Here is a 22,242-nt window from a genome sequence, read left to right as displayed (position 1 = left end):
GGAAACACAATAAAAAAAGCACGAGAGGCCGAGATCAGTGTTACACGCACCAGTCCCGATTTTCACGTTCACGTCTTATAATTTTTTTTTCCCGGCTGTGTGATCTCATTCTCTCCCCCATTCGCGTTCATCCCTCTATCTTTCTGTCTCTCGCACGATTCACACTTTCCCATCCTTTCTCTCCCTCTCTCTCGCTCTCTATTTTAGCTTCGACTGCGTGTCTTTTGCGTGGCTGTCTGATCCGGGGTCTCTCTCTCACTCTCTGTCGCCTTCTAAGAATTTCGTTTCATCTGCATCAAGAAAAAAACGTCATTGAGTCGGATTGGAGTTTCCGATCTTTCGCTTTTTTTTTTAAGCACCATCGCGTCGAATCGTAATTTAAGATCCTGACAAGAATTTGTCCGATTGCGATCTTCTATTTCCAAAGTTAAATCCGATTTGTGCGGCTAGTTGAAAATTCTTCGTTTAGATTTGCATAACGTAATCTCTTCGCGAAACGATAAGAGGAGAATGCGCGCTCGTATCCGGGATATCGTCTCCGTAGTCGCGAACCGTTCGCGCGATTTCGCGCAGCATCCGAGAGACGGATCGTCAAGGTGATGGAGAGTAGAAGAGACGGCGCAGCAGACGACCGAATGGATCGTGACAGTAACGTAGGTGGGGTAGCGGAGACCGTATACCAGAACTGTGCTTGCGACAATCCGCCGTCTTTCTTCTCAACGTGTCATTCTCGATATTTTAGTAACGCACACGTTGCGGCGGCGGTACGCGCGCAAAATAGCAAAAGACGACAATCCGAAAACGGCTGGAATTGGGAAGGAAAAGCTTCTCCAACGCTTCCCTTCCCCTTCGTCGGACGAGGTGCCTTTTCATCCGAAGCCAGCCCCGGCTCCTCGTTGCAACAAACACAGTTCCGCGTTCCGTACTGTTACTGTTACTTGTTAGATTCGAAGTACCAACCAACAGCTGATTAGAACGAGATTAAAAAAAGAGTGAGGGGGCGGGAGGGACGGCGAAGACAAAAAAAAACGAGGCGGTGGGTAAGATAGATTATGACGGAATGTACAAGTGGATTACGTTATACTTGACCGGTGCACAATGTTAGGAGTCAGTCGGCCGGCGTGTGAGAGAGGCTCTTTGTGCTCGTGTAAGAGTGTACAAAGCGAATGCTCATTTGTTACGTATGCGATTATGGGAAAAGTAGTTAGTGCCAGCTGCAGCGTCGAAGGGAGGGGATTTGTTGTCGTCGCGAACTTCGCTGTTAGAGCCGTTGTCGTGTCGAACTTCACTGTCAGAGCCGATCACGTGTGCGCGATGCGAAGACCTGGCGAGATCGATGTGACAAGAAATTGCAAATTCGAGCTCATTAGGAACAACGGAACGGATTAGAATCCACGAGACGTCTAGCTAAAGACAAAGTTGACACGTGGACTGAAATTAGAAATTTAAATTGAAATACTTTACGCATGATATTCCTAATAAACGACGTGAAGAATCGATTGATTCGTAAAAGAATGCAATGTGTAATATCGCTTTTCTACTTCTGTCAAGATGGGCTAAAAATTTAGATCGGTTAAACTAAAAGGTTTATCGCGGAAAAAAGAGGTTTATCGTGAAACTAGTTAAAAACAAAATTGATCCGTAAATTCGCTACGTGTTTTGTTTCTCCACGAAAACCAGTTTGAAAGGAGCATCGATCGAACGATAAAACTGATGGAACTTAACGGCGGCAAGAAGATACGGGAGAAGACGGGCTCCGTTTCGGATCGATAAAGAAGTGGAGGAGAGAGCTATACAGAAGCCGGAAGTGACTGCGGAGCAGCGCAGTTACGAGCATGCATTTTAGTCGCTTCATTTCAACCCTTGCGGCACCACGTCCCGCGCGATCGTCGAATTTCGAGGTGAACCGGATCAGCCACGAAATTAATTTCCTCCCGGGCTTTTCTTAAGATGGCTCCGATTCCAATCGAGTTTGATGCGCTTTCCAAAATAGGAAACCCACTCTGCGCGACTTATTATTGGTGCGATCTCGTCGAACGATAATTTAATACGATCTCGTGTCTTGCAGAGCTCGGAAGGCATTCGCGGATTGAATAAGCTCCCCGCCAAATAATTCACCGGAACCGAACGTAACCGATTTTTTTTTATCCCGCGATAGAATTGTAGTCGAAGCGAAACATCGACAAGTGATCAGCGTATTGACATGTCAGATATTGGATCCATCGGCTAGAAATTCCTACAGGAATCCCCTGCCAGGCTCGCCGAATACTCCCGCTCGCTGTGTTTACCCGCAAATTTAATTTAACGTCACTCCGTGTCACGCGACATCGTTGAAATTGTACGTCAGCGAGATTTACTACGTTCGAAGAACGAAGAGCCGCGCTAGAGACGGCTACGAGGACGCATCCGTGTGTGAGAGAACATCAAAGCGGAAATTAGCATGTGTATATGTCAATTTGCGAATTGCAAAGACGAGGTATTTTCGGTCCTGGAATCCTTTAAGTTTCTGTAAAGTTTTCGAGGGAAACTTTATGAAAACGTCTGCGCCCGGGATTTAAACGGCCCGATTGAGAGGGCAGTGCAATAAACTACGGAAGCAAATCCGAGCTATAAATATAGTCTCCGGCGAATTTAAGAATCTAATGAAGAAAAGCAACACGAAGCGTGTTTATCAAAGATTGATAAAAGGAACCCCTCCACGGAGGAAAGACTGTCGAGCGTGACCGGAGGAATCCCGCAAAATTCACCACCGTCCAAATTCGCTTCGTCGCGTTTGCAACGCATCGCAGGGGACGCCGAGCGACTCGTTAGGAGAGGCAGCGCGCATCCACTAGCTCCATTAATATGTGAGAGAGCCAGGCCCTGCCTAAAAAGTGACTTAGCAACTCCAATGCATACTAAGCAATACCTGGCGCTATTGGCTGCTAGGCTGTGTATGTACGTGTGTCGTTACGTGTGTGTGGGTTTGTACGCGCGTGTGTGTATCTGTGCAGGTTCTACCCTAGGCACCGCTACCCGATCCAACACACCCTTCGCACCGCGACTGTCGGCGCCCTCGAGCCCGTCTTTACAGGACCAGCAAATAGCGTATCCGGCCTACAGTACATATTCCAGCAACACACGTCTAACCGCACGCATTCGCATGCACGCACGTCCATATACAGGGGTGTAAGAGGTACTACGCATGTAAATTTAAGTCCTAGAGGTCAATTAAATTCCTTCGAGTGTACGAATACTTTAGTCAATCCCAAGAAAATGCAACGAAACAGAATAGACACGTAGTGAGACGCGCGTCCCACTCATAGATCTGAAAAATCGTGGAAATCTAGAGAAAAACCAAAAGGTGGAGTTAAGTTCAATCGCGTAATATGAAACCAACACGACATTATCCGTAATGCTTTCTTTATGCATTCAGGTTGTTTTATATGAGAGTCGGTTCCCTGTATATGGCATCGTATCATCCTGAAGCTCAAGCAGACTCCTTCACCGCTATTCTTTCTTCTCTGACTCTCTCTTTCTCTCTCTTTCTCTCTTTCGATATCATTCTTCTCTCTCTCTCTTTTTTCGTTCTCTCCCTCTTTCTCTCTTGTAGTGAGTGTGAGTATGCGAAAGGTGAGATGCGCATGCATTCATCGGGATGCAATGCCGTGGCTTGGAACTGCATGGAAGATGCGATTTGCGCGAAGGTAGCAGATTTCAGTAATAACTTCATAAGCTCTCATGATTTCCGCGGAAGAAGAAAGATGAACATTCGAGTAATGGCATCTGCAATATTGATAATATATTGAGGAATTCGAATTAATCGGGAGCTATAACTTTGAGGAGTATTAAATAAAATAAAAAAATATATATATATTCGATTTGATTTTATTTTTTGAGCGATCTCAAATACGAAATTCGGCAAATAAAAATATATACAAAATAATAAAAATTTCAGATATTAATTTTGAAATATCACGATGTCCAAAATTTACAATAATCGTCATTCGAAATATTGAAAAATAATTTCCTGAAAACAGATGAAAGAGTGAAATTAATCTAAAATAATTACACGTAATAATGTATTCATTAGATAACTTTTAATAATATAATGAACGGAATTTTTGATCTAGGTAATATGTCTAATTCACAAACTTAACCGCGTAAAACGCAAGATCTCGTCAAGATAAAAGTCGCTCGAGGTATTCGTAGTACGAACTGGTTTCGTTAATAGTCTTTCTTCATCTCTAGAGATAGATGACATTCAACGCTGCCGGATATACTTTCAGAGGCAGTGCGTTTCCGAGCCACAGCGTAATTGTTTATTTTCTACATAGTGAAAATAAACCATACCATTGAAAGCATACCATTGTAGGGTAAGCTCATGCTAGTAAATGCGAATGAGTATTTAAAAAAGCAGGCGACATTGACTACTAATACTGGCTAAGGAGGAAACATCGCGCAAACAGTGAGCATTGAGAGAGGCTATGTAAAATTAAAATTTACCTGATGCATGGGATCGTATCCCATAGAGCCGTCGTTGTACGGCTGCGAGCCGTAGTCGCTGCCGTTTATTCCCATGCTGTATCCGGCCATGTCCTGCGGTCCTCCGGGCGGCGCCGGCGACATCATCGGCGTCGGGGTGCCTTGGCTGGCACCGCCCATGCTGTACGGCGATGCTCCTGCAAAAGCTGGTGTAGAAACGATCGCGGTGCATAGAAAATTCGAGGGTGCGTCTTTTTAAGTTCTTTAAGCCACAGCGATTTTTTTTTCTCTCTCGTGTCTCTCGTGCGCTTATGCTCCCTTTCTGGCATAATTTCGCGAACGTGTAAACGGATTACCGAATTATCTTAAATATATAAGATATATTTAAGAAAATACGTGAAAGGTCAAGTTAAGCTTACATAATTCATCATTGCTCTCGGATATAAACGCGTCAGTGATTTTTATTCGTTGAAAAGTAAGATTACTTTCTCTTCGGGAATATTCAAGCCTTCTCGTAATTTTCTCCAGATTTGTATAAACGTACCCAGCTTCTGAAGCCGAGTGTATCCCGCGCTTGTAAAACCTTCGCGCCATTCGAGACAAGCGTTGCTTCGCGGGGTTGGGTGGCGGTGATCGTTAGAATTCCGTTTCTTTAATTACGAGAGGACCGCGGGCCATTTTATCGCGAACGTGAACGAGGAAAGACAAACGCAGAGAGTGCTGAAAGAAATGCGAGGAGCTCGGAATTTCCATCGTATACCCCAGCGTCTCTCGCCCATCCTCTCTCGCCATCTGACTCGTGTTCTCCCCTGCTCGCCCGTTTAATTGGTGCAGAGTTAAAAATATCTCACGCCGGCATCCGAAATAAAGTGAGATGCCTTGGTAGTTAAGCGAAGCGTGCGTAATTGCGACTAGGGTGAGATCCACGAATTCGTGGAATTTCGGAACGGGATCGAGAATTTTTCTTGCAATTTTCACGAGAGAAGATCGCCTTCGAGTGGAAGACCAAAGTAGGTAGCGAGTGAGGACGACATGAGAGCGTTTACTCCGGAAGATGTAACGAGAAAATTTCGTAACTTTATATATGCTGCGATATTTTCGAAAACGGGAATTTTTGGAAAAGTTTAATCACGGAGATGTTTCTTCCGAGCACCAGGTGCCAAAGAATACAATCGGTATCGCGAGATTTATTCTTCGTCGGTGATTCATCAACGGCCATAATAATGTCACTGCTGCGCCGAACAATGGGCAGTAACTCAGTCGCCTAATGATTTACAGTAATGAGACTTCCTCTATCTCGATTCTAAGTTTAACGCTTTAAAAATTCCGGGAATATGTATCACAATTTTGTCTGTTAATTAATTCGATTTATAAGACTCCAGGGAACAATTTACATATCCCGCTTTTATTTCGCTTTTCCTCGACGAAGCCCGACGACGCAATCAAAGGAGCAATAAGCCCAAGAGAACATTGAGAGATAGAAAGAATGATAGCAACGTAAAAGCACTTTGGAAAAAAATTTTATAACTCGTCGTTCGTAAGATAAAATCGCTTTCGACTTTCATTAATAATGCAATATTGCTTTTACATGGACATTTTATCAATTTCGTAAATCACTATTACAGCATTTTTCATCATGCTTTGAGCAAAACGAACTCATGAAGGGACACCCATCGCTCGTTAGCGAAGAAGGCAACTTACCAGCTGCCTTCTTGGCTGCGTACAGATTCGCTTCTTCCTGTGCTTTACCGATGTTCTTCTTATAGCGTATCCTCTTATTTCCGAACCAATTGGACACCTGATAGTAAACAAAACGCAAATACATGCTCATTTCAGTTTGCTAAAAGATTCTCAAACGCATGTTCAATATATCTTTTTTCCCATTAAAGCGTTCATAAATACTTTACTCGGCACTGTGTATAGGATATCTTTTTCAAAGAATAAGCTTAAAAACTTTTAAAATTACTTTAAAAATTAAATGGCGTGACGCATAGAATATTATAAGTTGCAAAACTTCGTCGTCTAATATGTGTGAGAAGAGATAGTGAACGATACCTGGCTCACGGTAATTCCGCATTTTCGTGCGAGCTCCTCCTTGGCCTCTTCGCTCGGGTAGGGATTACTGAGGTGGGAATAGAAATATTCGTTCAGAATTTCGGACGCCTGTTTGCTGAAATTTCTTCTCTTACGTCTGCAAGAAAAATTAATTCGCATCGTGTTAATTACAGAATATTTTCCGAATCTAGATAAACAAAATGCACGAAAATTATATATGATAAATTCAAGGATAGATTGAATGCATTATAAAATGCATGTATAAACACATCTATTATCATTGTTTCAACACGAACCTGGCATCCAAAAATCGACTCCTCAGGATCATCACGGCTTCGCAAGTGGACTGTTTCAATTGCATCTGAATGCTGGAGAACTTCTTGTGGATAATCTGGACCATCCTTTCGATTTCCTTCGGCGTGATCGGCCTAGTGCGACTCTGTTCCCTCAACAGGTTCATTACGTGAGTGGTGAATTCGTTACAGGCCTAAAACAAATATAGAGAGAGCGTGTTAGACTTTACCGTCCATTAATCATCCGAAAGGAGACGCTAAGAATCTAAGACATTCATTACGAGATAAACCATTAATTATTAAAATGTAAAACTGTTTCAGGACAAATTTGGGTACATTCCGCAGCTCGTCGACACGATGAAAGGCGGGAAGACTAAGACTGGCAAGACACGAAGGAAAGTACCTATGACCAGAGCGTGAGAGGAAAAGTCGAGCGACGGCGCGGGGGAGGAAGTGAGAGACGAAGGACGCGTACGTATAATGCATTATTCCTGGTGGCTGCTCGGTTTAAGGGAAAAAGGACTTTGTTCGATATCAGTATTCGAGGCGAGCACGCTGTCTCCCGAAAGGGGAGCGAGCCAGAGAGACAGAGAGCGAGACGGACGGTGTTCGAGTCGAGCAGGGGGAGTGGCTTTTCCTGAGGGAAGGAGCCGGGAAAAGGCCGCGGGAGGGTGTACGGGATACGGAGGGTGGGCGGCGGAGAAAGGGGATCGAACAGGGTGGCTTGCAATTTCGAAATGGATTCCATTCCGCCGACGAACCCTCTCGCCTCTCCTCCCCTTTCTCCTCCTTCTTCCGCCCGATCCACACCGTACGGCTTCTCTTTCTCTCCATTCTCTTCCTCTTCGTTCCTTTCTTCGCGCGGGACTCAACTGGGGTGGATCAACCCCGTTCCCGTCTTCCCTGTTGCACGTGACGTCGAAAGAGGGAGAGAGAAAGAAAGAGGGAGGGAGAAGGTACGAACGGAACGCTGCTGAATTGGATGGAAAAGTCGTAGCCAGTCACATTTCCCCGGACTGATTTCCTTTAATTTCTGAAACGCTTGAAGTTTCGGAGTAAATGATAATGATATACTATCATCGATAATCATCCAATAGATTCTAATGCAGGAAATCGTCGTAACGCGGTAGCCTATCGTAGAATTCTTCAAGCACACGAATCTATACACGATTATAATCGGCAAACTCCGCAAACTATATGAGATCTCTTCATAAATTCCTCCAAGTAATAAAAATTCTTCAACTCGCGTTAGACCAGCAGATTATAATTGGCAACTAATTTATGAGATCTTCATAAATTCCTCCAAGTAATAAAAATTCTTTGATTCGTGTTAAACGAGCAGATTAGATGACATTGAAGATGAAATATTTGATCTTCGCTCAATTAGCTGGGACCACAGAGAGTTAATCTTCGCGTTTTCGATTATATTATCTCAAGTATACGTCTCGACACGTGTCGGCGCCTTTTTCGTCTACATATTCCTAAATAACTTTTTCACCTCCGAAGATGACGTTGATTTAGTCTGAACACTCCGAGTTGCAAAATAGGCAGGATCTATGCCACTTTCTACAATCTATAATACAAATCAGCCGCAAGCATAAATTCGATTATGTAACTATCGGGAACTCTCTCCGGGTTGTTTCCCTAACCGCGGGAACAACTGCGGCGAGAGAGAGAGGGGGGGACAGAGGGGGGAGAGAGAGAGAGAGAGAGAGAGAGAGAGAGAGAGAGAGAGAGAGAGAGAGAGAGAGAGAGAGAGAGAGAGAGAGAGAGAGAAAGCGCACCGGTATATTTAGCAATACACACGTCGGAATTTCCATAACGTTGGCGAAGCCGGGCATGCTCGCCTCTGCTACATGTATATTTTCGCAATACGCGTACGTGGCTGTATTAATAGAGCGTGTCGCAGTAAAATTAGAGCGCCGTGAGAAAATTCGCTTCACCGGGAGGCGCTGAACGCGCTTTCGTTCAAGACACCGTCTCCTCTTCTCGCTTCTCGCAACAACAAATAACCCGACGGCGGTGTTTTAATTCGTTTATTTAAAGGAACGTAGGAGATATCGCGCTTTATACTCGAGTTATTCCGATTCCGTTTCGTTAAAATATTACCCCGTTGGTACCATCGTTTTTTTTTTCTCGAATTATGGCAACAGTTCGGAAGATATACTTACGTAAGGATACGTAAGATATTTACATTCCGCTATCGCACTTATAATGCGATTTACGGTGGATCATACCAGTCGAACCGGGTATACACGGCCGCACGGGCAGTAAAACAAAATATTTATGCGCGCGTAAAAAGCGCCCCTTCTCCCCCTCCCCCTCCCGTAAACGCCGGAAGATGCGTTCTGTGCATTGCTTTTTTCCAAGATACAATACAGGGATAGCGCGCGCGGGGGGCTCGGAATCAGAGTCGGGAATCGGATAAAATAAAGGCGGGCATGTGCAGCACCGACGAAATTCATGGTAGAGACGATGTTTGCTGGCGGTGATCACGCGATCTCGTAAAACCCGATGCGGTTCTATTCTCGTGCTTGTCACGCCATGTTGCATAGTCAGGCAGACATTCACCCTAATGCAGCAGAGTCGACCGAATTTGAATAGTAAATTTCGCTTATGGCCGAACTTTCTGTCCTGACAACGTCGGGGCCCCCGCTAACTAAACCAATTACGGAACTTTTTAGGATCCGACGAAATATTTATACCGCGCGTTTTAGCGAAATTTTCCCACTGAATATACCGTGCGATTGAGGCTCTTATTTTTTCTCTCTCGGAGGAGTTTAACAAACTATCGTTACTTCTCGCAGTACTTTCACGTATAACTTGAGCTACAAACGGCACATTTTCGTCCATTCGAAATTAAGAAAGAGATTACGGAAGAAGGAGAAGGGAAAGAAGCGAGTAGGCTCTCTTCGAGAGAGGGGGGAAGATTTAAAACTCGTTAACGGCCCCGTTTATCGGCGGACCATCCCCTCAGCACGCACGAGCTGCTGCATCGCAAAGTGCACGCGAATGCATATGCTTTCGGTGGCCGTTCGGCGTGCATATTGTTGCCGGCTACAAAGAGAGCCCGGCACGCATTACAGGGGCGGATCCAGGGCGTATCCGAGGAAAGACGGTCGCGAATCATCGTTTACGATTTCCACTGACGGCAGAACGCGAAATTGCCACCTTCCACGAATTGCAATCTGCAATTTCCACTTCGACGGCTCGCCGGTCATGTGAGCTCGCACGCGGACGCGAACGTCGGTTTAGCTCTAAATCGCGAAAGAGGATGATATGCGCGTTAACGGCTTTCAACCTGCGAGGATAAAAAAGACCCCGGCATTACGGGGAGGAACGGGGGGGGGGGGCGAAGCGCGTTGCATTAAAATTATTTTGCACGAAAATACAGGTATGCCCTTTTAATCCGACCCTGACGAATAACGCCGGTGGACCTGTGCGGGGCTGTGCGTGTTTACCGCGGGGAAACATCAAGCCCGCTGACACACGGTGAAATATGGGGTCGAAGCGGGTGTGGCAATTAAAGCACACGGCCCCGCGCACATGTGCGCGCGCGCGTGTATTGTACACGTGTGCACGTGGGCACGGTGTGTGCATGCACACGGATGTACATCCGCGAGGGAACGGGCGTACGCGAGCGCGGCAGGAAAAACTGCCGGCGAAAACGCGAGCGGCGTTAAAAAGAGTTATGCGCGTGGGGGCCGATGAGCGGGCCCTATTTACGGTAAAAATGGCCGATTACGCGCGACGTCATGCGAATGTAAGGGCTTTTACGCGCGGATGTCAAGCGGAATGACCGGTAATCTGTCCCGCCGGTGAAAAAGGGATGCGAACATGACCGGCAATGAGAGCGCGCGATTTTGTAATCGTCGCACGCGACTTTGAGCCGCGACAGGGTTGATGATCATCGCACGAGTGTTCCTAAATCGTGACGGATTAATTTCAAATTAAATTAATTGAAAGTAGAATTGTGCGCCGCGAGAGTCATCGCAATTTTGGAGTAGCCAATATTTGAGAAATTTTCCCACTAATAATTTTGTCAAACGTTCGAAAGCGCTTTGACCATTTAGTTCGTGTATCGGACTGGAATTAATTAATTACATACGTTTGAAAGCTTTTATTAACATTTGTCCGAGTACAGTTAATTGACTGAGAAACTTTTTATTCTTCTCTCGTCGAATTTACGGGGTCTTATCCAGCGTCGAAGTTGCCTCGCGACCGGGTCAGGGCGGCGATTTAAAGAGGAAGCGACTGAGGGGGGGGGGAATTCTTAATGAAACCGCTCGCGATAACATCGTCGAATTTCCGTCAGAGCGCGGCGAACGCGGCAATATCTCGACGCAGTGATTTGCGTTCTCCTGAAAGAACCCGCGTATCACGCGACACACACACACACACACACATACACAGGCAGGGTACGGCACGCGAGATTTTACTTAGCGCGAGCGGGCCGGTTCATTAGCACGCGAGTCGCCCTGTCCGAGGCCCGACTCGAGCAGCGGTCGTTTCTCTCGGGCGGTGCATAACGTCCCCCGTTCTTATCGGTTCTCCCGGTTTCGATCGGTCGCAAAACGCTCCAAGATTGCGAGTTAGTCGCCGTTAAGCGCTTGTATTAAAAAAAAGAACACGCGTTTCTGTTATAATCGAAGATCATCAATACACTGAGAGAAAAGTATTTGGTATTTGCGACTCTAATTACATAGTACAATAATTATGGTTGGGATTCTTATTTTTATAGTTATTATTGCTATATAATATTATTAACTGTAATATCACTATAATAAATAACCTTATATGCATAATTTTTCAATCATGGTCATTTTCATCATATTTATAGTACGATCTTACTATACATCACAGGTTATAGTGTATAAAACCATGTATATAGTTGAATGAATGCATGTTAAAGCTATGACAACAATAATGTAGTATTGAGTCAGCTATAATTCGCCTTGTTAAAATAACTATAAAAATATAGTTGGCACCGAAAATAACTAAAAATTATAGTAAAACTGTGATAACTGCAACTATATTTTTTTCTCAGTGTATTCTTTAAAGATCTGTGGGCATATAAGAACACGTATAACGCCGTAGGGGAATTATTGATGTTTTTCTTTTTTAATAAAAGACCGCGAAAGCACGTGGTCGTGGAAATCGCTCGATGTTGCTGACGATCATCTCACCAGCGATTTAATAGCACGTTATTAACGAAGATCACCGCCTAATACCCGCGAATTACGCGGAATTACAGCGTAAATTTTCGATCGGTCATTTTATCGCGCGGACTCGCGCGGACTGCCCATGATCCCGCCGCGCCGCGCCGCGCCGCGCCGCGCCGGTTCGCCGCATGCTATAAACGCATACCTTAACGAGACCGCAAGAGATCGCCGGCGGACGATAAATTCGCGTCGACGCGCGACGTCGGTGAATTTCACGAGTGGAGAGATTATCGATGGTGGAATCGAGCCGGGCTGATAGCGCGCCGGGATGGCCGAAATTTGTCAGCCGCCCGGATCGCGACGATAACCGCGAGGCTACGCGTTTAAATTTTTCATTTCGCCGAGAGTTCTCACCGGCGAGGGTGAGTAACGGCGCTCGTTTACGCGCCGCGAGTTCATTTCACTGTTCGCCTTTTCCGTTTCTGTCTCTCTCTATACCTCTCTCTTTTTTTTTCTCCTTCTTTTTTTTTCGCGTTCGCAAAGTCGGACGACAATAAAACGACCGATGTAATTCCACGACCCGAATTCAATACTCGATACGGGCGGCGCCGATAACGGGGGGCCTCCTCCCCGCCCGCCCGCGCCGCCAGCTCGCGGCGAATAATATTCATAAGCGGGATTTGCATAAAGCGAGCGTGCTCGCTCGCTCGCTCGCTCTCTCCTCGGAATGAATAATTTTCGTGGGAGTGGGAGGGGATTTTGCGACGTCGCGCGCGCAAACGTAAAAATGTTTGACTGCGGCGCCGCGCGCTGCGAAAATCAATACGCGAGTTTAAACTTAACCCGTTTGGCTTAATGGGCCCGGTTGGCCGTTTTGCGTTTGCAGGGTATTTATAAATTCATCAAGATTAAATTCGCGAGGGTAAGCGCGCGAGTGTCCATTATGCGAGCTGGAGATGGAAATCTGGTACAAAAAGCGCGCGCGCGCGCGGCGCCCGAAAACATACCGAATACATTTGGAGCCGTCGCGGGGATAATGATATTTTTTTTAATACTCTCTTTGTACGAACCTGCTCGTATTTTTCTAATTCTTGATGATAAATTTGCCTAATCTGAGCAAGCTTGGCCCTGTAGTCCGAATGCTCGATCGCGTTGTCCGGTTGCCCTGGTGGACCGGCCGCAGCTGCCGCGGACGCCGATGCGGCGGCTCCCGCACCACCGCCCTTCTCTGGTCCAGCAACCCCCTCGGCGATCAGCATATTATCCAGCCTCATTAGCTGCGGGTCTGGCGGCTCTTCTTCTTGCGTGTTTCTCAGTGACAAAACTGAAAACAGACGAAAGCACCACATGAGATAAAGTTGAAATTCTCCTCCTGGGAATATAAACACAATGTTAGAAAAAAGACCATTTTTTTAAATTAAGTTTCCGAAGAATAATAATTTTACAGAACTGTGACTTTAAAATCAAATTGGTAGTTTTTGTACTTTACGCTCGCACGTTCTATTCTTTAACTATTCGAGAACGATTAATCTGACTCGAAGAATCTCAAAGAGGCAGAGACATATCGGAGAATACATCTGCATGCGTTCACGTAAAAGTCTAACGGGTTGCAGCAACTCCAGTTTCAGGGTCGCGCGATCATAAAAGAATCAATTTTGCCTCTGGCTTGTCTCTCCCCAAGAGTCTCCGCCAGCCTTCCTCTCGTCTTAAGGGCCCGTTGCACGCAGTGGTTTAGAACGGGTAGTTCTCCGCGGCGTAACAGCGGTTTTATTGTACTTTTACGGCGCATGATGGAGCTGGACGACCCATAAAACCGCAGAGCGAGGGACTTTCTATACCCTACTGCCTTTCGTATACCCCCTCCGGTTTTTCCCGCCACCCTCGCGCGAGGCTCCCGGCCACCACGAGGATGTAACCCTGTCGTCTTCAACAGTTAGCACCCTCGCCCGAGGCAAACGTTGGCACGCAAGCGAACTAGAACTCTCAGCCTCTTTGACGAAGCGTCACGAGAAATCACCGTCAGAGAAGAGTAAACTTTGCACGGATCGTACAAGATATACCTTATTTATCACGTAGCAAGATTATGTCTAGTCGACGTAAAATTTTGACAGATTGCGGCCGAATATGATGGAATAAAAAATACTAGCGTAATTATATCTGAAGGTATTGTAAGAACCTTGAAAAAATTTATTGGTGATCTTTGAAAATGAAATTTTATATTTATAATCAGTCTTTTTTTTGTGAATATTTTATTATCATCACTTCTTACATTTTCACAAAAACTAGTACGATATAATTTCGTCAGTTATTATATTCCTCTGGTCGCGGTGTGACTTTATGAATGAACTCGCGTTTGCAGTTGCCCGAGTCGCTACTTGAATTCGTTGAAAACTTTTCTCGTCCGCCACTTTTCGCCACGTCTCGCGAAAAAAAGTCCCCGGAGACGTGAAGAAAAGGGGAACGAACGAGACTTAAATTCTTTCGTGGACTCGCGGAGGCGTGAAACGAATGCGCGGGGCTAATGCATTTATACGAAGTGTAACAATTATGCCGGTCGAAAAGAGAGGCTGGAGTTCTGTTTCTTCGGCAAGGACTCTAGGGAGGTTCTCTAGATTGAACGTGCCATTTTAAGCGGCAGGGAAACGTTTTCCCAAGGAAGACATTGAAGCGTTCGTAAATAGTGTAATTTCCGAATTTTTAGAAAGCTATTTTGAAGCTATGATAGCTTCGCGACAATTCACAGAAAATATTTTTTATAAAAGAAAAAAAGCAATATAATTCGCGGTATTTTTGAGAGATATAGCTCCGTTATTTCTGGATCAAGCAAACGCTGATCCGTTATTTCCTCAGACATTTCTTCGAATGGATGACGTTAGAAATTGAATTGCGATGAGGGAAGGTATGGTCAAATCGAATGGGTTCCGGAAATGAAGTCAAATAAGTTTCGAAATCGTAGCACGTCTCGCGGCACTTCCACGGGCAACTTGAGAAGGGGTTAACGACAGTCAACGCGGCCATTAAAACTTCCGTGCGGTGCCGGGAACTTTTCACGGCGCTGTGGGTAATTAAAAATGAAAAACCTCTGGACGGCGTCGCTCGCCCGAAGGCGGCGGAATAAAACGTCGGTTTACGACGATGCGGAAGAACTTGCACCATTGAAAGTTAAAAGGCCAAGCAATTTCGATCGCTGATACGAGCGCTCGTTCTAAGGAAATAAAGGTTTATCTTCTTTCTTATCTAAAAGATTATATTATTTTTAATCCTTTTTCGGATTGAAAGATTTAATCATTTTAAATTATATTTTTAATCAAATTAAATTTATTTTTAATCCACAAAGTAAATTATATCATTCTTAATCCATTGGTAATTCTTATGAACATTCATTTTGCGACTTGTAATATGGTTTGAAAAAAGGAAAAGACACTTGAGAAAAAAAAAGGGAAAATACCCATGGTGCACAATAATGGACATCCTTAAACAATTATTACGAAAATCGTGTCTTCCACGAAATTGTATAATCCTTGTATTTACGATCTTTTTCCCATCCTATATAAAAAAAGGCATGTTAAGTCGATAGTCGAATTTATTGTTGCCGCTTTTCCGCGATGCTGATTGGTTTTCTCGCTGCGCTTACTTCATTTGCAGCTGTCATCGTATATTTTGACAGTTGTGTGTATCAAGAAATTAATAGTGTAATAGTAATAGCATAATGTTAAAGCTAAATAGCGCGCGCGAAGCGCGCGTCTGTGGTGCTAGTTGTAATAAAAATCAGAAATAAAAAAGCTAACCGAATTGCGAATTAAATTGATACCAAATGTATACGTATGAATACATGTATTACAATGACTGGAAATTTTCGTAATGTAAATTCTGCGACGGTGTTCCGTCGTCCCCTTACGTACCCGAGAGCGGAGTATATAAGAAAACGCGCGAATTAAACGTTCTTTCGGAATTATTTTCGTGCTTGCGGGGGAGGCGAGCATACGGCGGGGGTGACTGGCTTACGAGCAATAATCTGGCTATTAGGGGGTGTAAGGGGCGGCTCTGCGTGCTGCCACGCTGAAGAGGGGCCAGGGATGGCGGCAGCCTCCTGCGGGGGTCCTTACAAGCGCGTAAACTCAGTTTTACTAGCAGTTAACATTTTACGACTCAGACGGTCTGCTCGAGCCGTTTGCTCTTGCTCTCGTTGCACACCCCACGTCTCTGTCTTTCTACCACATTTTCCTGCTTTTCCCTTTCCCTCTCTCTCCCACTCTCTCTCTCTCTCTCTCTCTCTACGATTGACACGTGTGCGACGCGCGGATCTGTATATGGGACACCCAGTATATAGACTCATGCCTGCTAAAACGTAACGCTCGTTTTCGAGGGTCGTTTGCGAATGAAGTACATTAATATACAACACCCTATTGAAGGGAGCCTATTTGCAGGCTAATTGCACGACTAATTCGTGTGCCGTGTGAAACGGTCAAGCGATTAGGGAAACCATGACATCTTGAAAAATAATACGTTAACGTTAACGCTAACGCCGCCGATTATGGCGAGTCGCAGATATTCTGCGTAAAACCGGATCCACATCGAGCGAGCTTTAAGGATGTATCACACGTACAATCTTAGACAAAAGTGCATGAAATTTGAAATACTTGAATATCTACGCCTAATGCATAGTAAATCTAGATGTAAGATACTCAAATGATAGTAGGAGTCTTATTTTTACTCCTACAAAGGTATTTTTTACTTTACAAATGTTTTTTCCAGTATTATTTGCAATTTTTGTAATTTATGAGCCTAAACTTTTGGCAGTGAAAATGCCCTGATTTCAACTTTATAACGTCAAATTATTTCAAAGCGAAAGACATTATTCAGCAGTGCTGATAAACAAATGTGACTTTAATAACGTCAAAAAAGATAAATATGTATCATATAAACGATAATTTTGAATATTATTTATTATAAACATTGTTATGCGACTCTCTATGACTCGATTCACGTAGGTTGGCAGCCTTGCACAGTACCAAAACAGTGCGAGACTTGATGCGAGCTGCGAGGTTATGTCTGTTCGTTTACATTTTTACAATGTCAGACACGAAAAGTTATCGGTGGAAAGGCAAAATAGTGACAAAAGCAGTTTATAAAAAAAGACTCGCTCGACGAAAAGCTATACGTGTAGCGACAGCCACAGCCATAGGTTATGATTCGCTTGCCCAGCTGATTGCGACGTTGCCGCGCTTTCACGAGATGTTCGTGCCGACAGCAAAATTATCTCAAGTTATAATTTATTTCTTTAAAACGGTGTAGTGAAGACAATTGAAACTTGGCAGATATTTTCATCTATTCGTATACTAGATGTACAAAAAAATTCAAAATATTGGTAGCGCTCCTTCAACATTTTTTTAGCTGTTTTATCCGCCAAAATCGTCTCTTCCCATAAGAATACGTGTAAAATCAGTGAAAATTAAAATCGTTATATCTCAGCAACCGTTTAGTGGATTCGTTTCTACTTTTTTGTAGCACATCAGGAAGACTAAAAGAACATTCTCACAAATTTTTATCCACTTGGTAGCGCTTTGAAAATAGGTGCAATACATCCTTAATGAGTGCGAACGGCACCGTATCAACAGCTCGGGCGACTTGAAGCATCACAAGCGGATTTTATAATTTCGTGGGTCAAAACCTCGGTTTGATCGGTTGGACCGTCGCTCGCTTTTCTAATAAACATCGCTTTTCAATCGCCTTTCAACATTCAGCGAGAATCGACCTCGTATTTTCTCTCTTTCACGTATATCCGCTATGTATCTGTACCCCCGTCCAATGTCCCTTCCGTCGCTGTTTTCCACCGCGAAAAGCGGGTAGCGCAGCCGACAACCCTTTGTTACCGTGCCTTATCTTAATTGCTTTCACGGGTTCCCGTTTAGATCAATACACACCGCCGACGTTCTGCCACCGGTCTTCTCTGTTGCTCTTCGCTCCGCTTCACGAATCTAAATTATCCCGAGGGTTGTGTTTCGTCGCGCGCGCGGATTCCGACCACCCCGTGGCCCTCCTCCTCTTTCTCTCCCGCCTTTATCTCTCTCTTTCGCTTTCTCTTGCATATTTTAAGAGCGCCGGTTGGTACCCCCGTCGTAAGACTCGCCAGGATGGCCTGAGTTATCGCACACCCGGCGTCGTTCGCGAGATTAGGGGCAGCTTTTCTCTACGACGTTGTCGCCATTTTAACGCGGGCGTGGAAACGAGGTGTGGAAGGAACGTCAGAATACCGAGGATGTCACTTAGATATGCATCTCGGCGCGTGCGAAAGCGAGATAGCGACAGCGTTATCAATTGTTAAAGTTAATAACTTGCGAATTTGAGAAATATGCGCGGAACTAGGAGATAAAATTATTAAAATTACTTGTGCGAGATAACAATTTGTTCTTTTTTTTTCTGGATGCACCACCTTTATACCATATGAATTATATATTTAATTTGGCTGACCCAGCGTTTCACGTAATATCAACTCTATTCCATTCCTTCGTCCGTTTTCCTCACCTTCTCGCCTCCTTTCTCACGCCTTCATTCCCTAATCCGCGCGAGGCAGGGAGAGAAGAGAGGGAAAAAGGGAAGGTGGCCGAGATGGCTGCTCTTTTAATTCGAGGGTGAATCCCGGGCGATAGGGGCTCACTCTCCGAGAGGGAACCAAGAGAGAGAGAGAGAGAGAGAGAGGAGGGAAGAAAGACGCCGATGGTGTATATGCCCCCCTGGGATCCGATATCGACGCCCCTACCGTAAGAATATACCGAGCTCTCCTGATTTACGAAGGAAATCGAGACGCCAGGCTCGTGTTTCGAGCGCTCGTCCTCCCTCTTTCGAGACGACGCGACGTGACGCGACGCTAACTCGCGTGCCGGTTTCGAATGTCGAGATAAAAAAAAAAACGCGCGCACGCGATAAACGCGCGGCGGAAAATCCTTCATCAAAATCCCAGCCAATATATCCTGTTCCCCGGATTTAATTCGAGCAGCAGTGTAATGTTCTAAACGCGCAATCCGTTGCGTCACCTCTCATTTTTTCTATCGAAAGTTTCTATGATGGACTGGTTCGATCACAAGAGTGAAATCGCGAAATAAAAACAGCTCTAATGATAGCAAAATAAATTCTGTAGGAACGACTGAACAAAATGAAGTAATTCGACGCGCGAACAATTTCGAGATATTTATACTCATCCTCGTGAGAGTAAAATTTTCTCGCGTTTTAATAGGTCGAATTACTTTTCCAGTCGCCTCCGCCGCCGCCGCGCCGCCTCGTTTCACGATGTATCCCGTTGATCGCGGATTTATCGACGCGGAAGTTCCGGGTGCCGAGGCGACGAGAGCGGGACTTCTCGGTCGGGCGAATCTCGAGAAACTCCTCTTTCTGCCGGTGGAAAACAATGTTTTGCGAAGTTCGACGCTCGTTCGCGCGTATATCTCCCGCTTTATGTTGCTCGCGGGAGAGAGGGTGGAGCTTCTTTTTGGCGATTTCTTTCGCGCTCCGGCAATTCCGTGCTTTCGCCGCCCAAAAAAGGATCCCGCGCGCGAACTATGGTATTTCGCTCGCAACGCTCCGCGATGTTTTTCCCAGCATCGACGTCGCCACCCTCCTTGTTCTCTTTCGACCCCCCCCCCCTCCTCTCCTTCCTCTATTTCTCTATCTTACGACTTGAATTCGCTCGACCATATCTTCGCCATGTTCCGCCCGTCCGACTTTCGACCGCCACCCACCCTCCCCTTTCCCTTTTATTACTTTTCCTCCTTTTTCCCGGCCACTTCCGCCGGAACACTCGTCCCCCCTTCCCGAGTTCCCGCGCATCGTGGCCGCTCTCCTGCCCCCCCCCCCCTCCCCGTGCTCCTTCAACCCCGTAAATCAAAACTCGACGCGAAAACGCGGCCAAATGTACACAATGCGCGGCGCCCGACGTACCGGGTGTCCGGAACGATCGCTAGCGGCCATCGATTTCCGCCGCCTGGATGGGATAAGTGCAATACGAAGATATGCTTCCCGAGAATGCTCGGCGCCTCGTTCCCCGACTGCCTCGAAGTATAAATCTCGGCCGCTCGTGAAAATAATACGTTTAATATAAAACCGCCGACATCTTGATCTAACATCTAATGTGTTGGATTTATCAACGATATTAATTTTGCCTATGGACCTTATATTTCATAAAAACTCCGTTGAATCAATTCGAAGGCGACTTGGAAAGGCTGCTACTTAATACTTGAGCCTTCTAGCTCGTGGAGGAAACAAAGACCTGTAGCTAGAGATTGCGAAATGTTCGTTTAGATGGAGAGTGATTGGCGGCAGGGTGGCTCCCTCCGTGGCCGTAGGGGTCGAATAAAATTTTATGGCCGCGAGATCGCCCAATAATTGTTACGGCTCGCTTTGATCGCGTAAAACACATCGTAAATGTCGATAAGAATTACTCTGAACTCCCTTACGCTGACATTACCGACTACGCCGCGTTCGCGTTCGCCAACCTCCTACGAAATGCGCGTGTTCTTGCGCACCCCACAGGCTAGAAGAGCAAGGACGTCTTGCTATATTCGCATGTAATAACGTCGCCGAAAGGCGCAACGCTTTCTCGAAACTCTGTGATATGAATTTTGAGAAATGTCTGACTAAAATAATCCCAAATTCACTGAAATTAATTTGAACAGCACAGCTCGGTATAAATTGGTTATAAATTTGAGTTATAAATATAATTTGAAATACAGTCATACATATATTACAATACTATAGGTCGAAACATTGACCAGTGTGAAGTTAGCCCCCAACTTAAATAACTTTATTATTAAGAATGTGTAAACGAAAAATCGAAATGTATATGTAAATGTGCGAACAAAATATTCCATTGATTAATACTGTTGAGTGGTTTTGACTGAATTCCAGGCTTAGCTACTGTAAATGACCTCTCGCCAAACTTTGTTTATTATTAAGGTGCAAACAAAAAATGGAATTGTGCATACACGTGCAAGCGATGAGCAATCGAATAAGTTATAGAAAGTTACTTTTTTTATTGTTGGGGACTAACTTCACATGGGTGAAACGTTTCACGTTGATACTTGAGACAATGGATATTATTTTAATATTTAAAAGAATAGAAGAGATCAGAGCTCGTTGGCACAGTTTTCACAATTTCGGCATGATTTTTTAAACAACGAATTATCATAAATAAACAGTACTAATATGATAGAGAGAATATTTCTCTACATTTTTATGCCAGGAACGATCCTGTACAGTGTATAGTTTCTTTGTAATAAGTGAAATAAGAACATGCTGCATAGCCAGCTTGCCGATAGTAGGGTAAGTTGACTATACGACAAGTCCACATTATAATATGGACTTATAAGTTAATGAAAACGTAATAGAAATACAAAACAGATAGCAAATATGTACTTCTTGATAAAGATTGTATCTTTTGAAGTTATTTTGTAATGATCAAATGGTAAAATGCTGTTGCAGAAAAGCAATTGTAAACTAATTTTAGATATAGCTTTATTCAATATAAAAATATTAAAATATATAAATATACATATATGCTTCTATCAGCATTGTAGGTAGCAAATCACATGTTCACACATACGCGCGCGGTAACATAACATGTCGTATAGTAACCGAAACTTTTCTTTTAACTAATAATACGTCACTTTGATTCACTTCTCAAGCTGAAGAACACTAATACGATATTTTGAAACGCTCGAAAATTTACTTGCCATCTCTTGAATCAGAGTTTTCTCTCTTTTTATTGTAATACTCGTTTGATTTAAATAAAACTTTGGGAAAAGTACATATGTCATAAAAGAGATATTTTGTGATAACTTTTCTATTGTTTCTTTCATCATAAATATATAAACGGAACGCAATGCCAACTTGCCCCTTGTGCCAACGAGCCTCGGTCTCCCCCTATTTGAAGTACTGCTGAGAACGCAACGCCGTTAGCAACTTGGGCTGTACAGTTCCTCAAGTATTACCAAGCATTGTTCATTTCCATTACGGTCGAGCCGAAGAGCAACAAGTTTAATAGTCCTCGCATGCGGTTTTATCGTATAATGAATTTCTAAGCGATTGCACAGCGACACTGCGTTCGCGCGGTATATTGATCTTAGAACTACCCGATCTCGATTACGTGTTTTGCCCCACAATAACGTGCAAAAATGTAAACGGAAACATCCAGCGTGATAATACGTCGCGCTTTGGAGGCATAAGGAGATTGTGGCGCTTATCTTAATTCATCAAGCCAACGTCATGGCAGATAT

The 22,242-nt window shown here is 44.5% G+C and overlaps 1 protein-coding gene across 11 annotated transcripts in view; it reads right to left on the bottom strand.

Annotated features, from left to right (window-relative positions):
• Exd (PBX homeobox extradenticle) overlaps window positions 1-22,242 on the bottom strand; it is a 50,886-nt gene that overhangs the window by 6,287 nt on the left and 22,357 nt on the right. For 7 of the 11 annotated variants that reach the window (XM_071714943.1, XM_071714944.1, XM_071714954.1 and 4 more), the window contains 5 exons: window positions 13,045-13,298; window positions 6,816-7,006; window positions 6,520-6,655; window positions 6,166-6,262; window positions 4,486-4,670 (listed from right to left, as the gene is read on the bottom strand). In XM_071714943.1, coding sequence (XP_071571044.1) covers window positions 4,486-4,670; window positions 6,166-6,262; window positions 6,520-6,655; window positions 6,816-7,006; window positions 13,045-13,298 — 863 coding nt within the window. Of the gene's footprint in view, window positions 1-5; window positions 291-3,851; window positions 4,010-4,059; window positions 4,309-4,485; window positions 4,671-6,165; window positions 6,263-6,519; window positions 6,656-6,815; window positions 7,007-13,044; window positions 13,299-22,242 lie in introns of those variants that run through there. The other 4 variants (XM_071714951.1, XM_071714949.1, XM_071714946.1 and 1 more) reach the window with 4 other exon arrangements.

The sequence above is a fragment of the Temnothorax nylanderi genome, unplaced genomic scaffold (genome assembly GCF_030848795.1).
Source record: "Temnothorax nylanderi isolate EJ_2023f unplaced genomic scaffold, tnyl_v1.0 TNYL_tig0150_pilon, whole genome shotgun sequence".
NCBI classification, from domain to species: domain Eukaryota; kingdom Metazoa; phylum Arthropoda; class Insecta; order Hymenoptera; family Formicidae; genus Temnothorax; species Temnothorax nylanderi.
The sequence above is the reverse complement of the archived record's forward strand: the minus strand, read 5'-3'. Positions and strand labels throughout refer to the sequence as shown.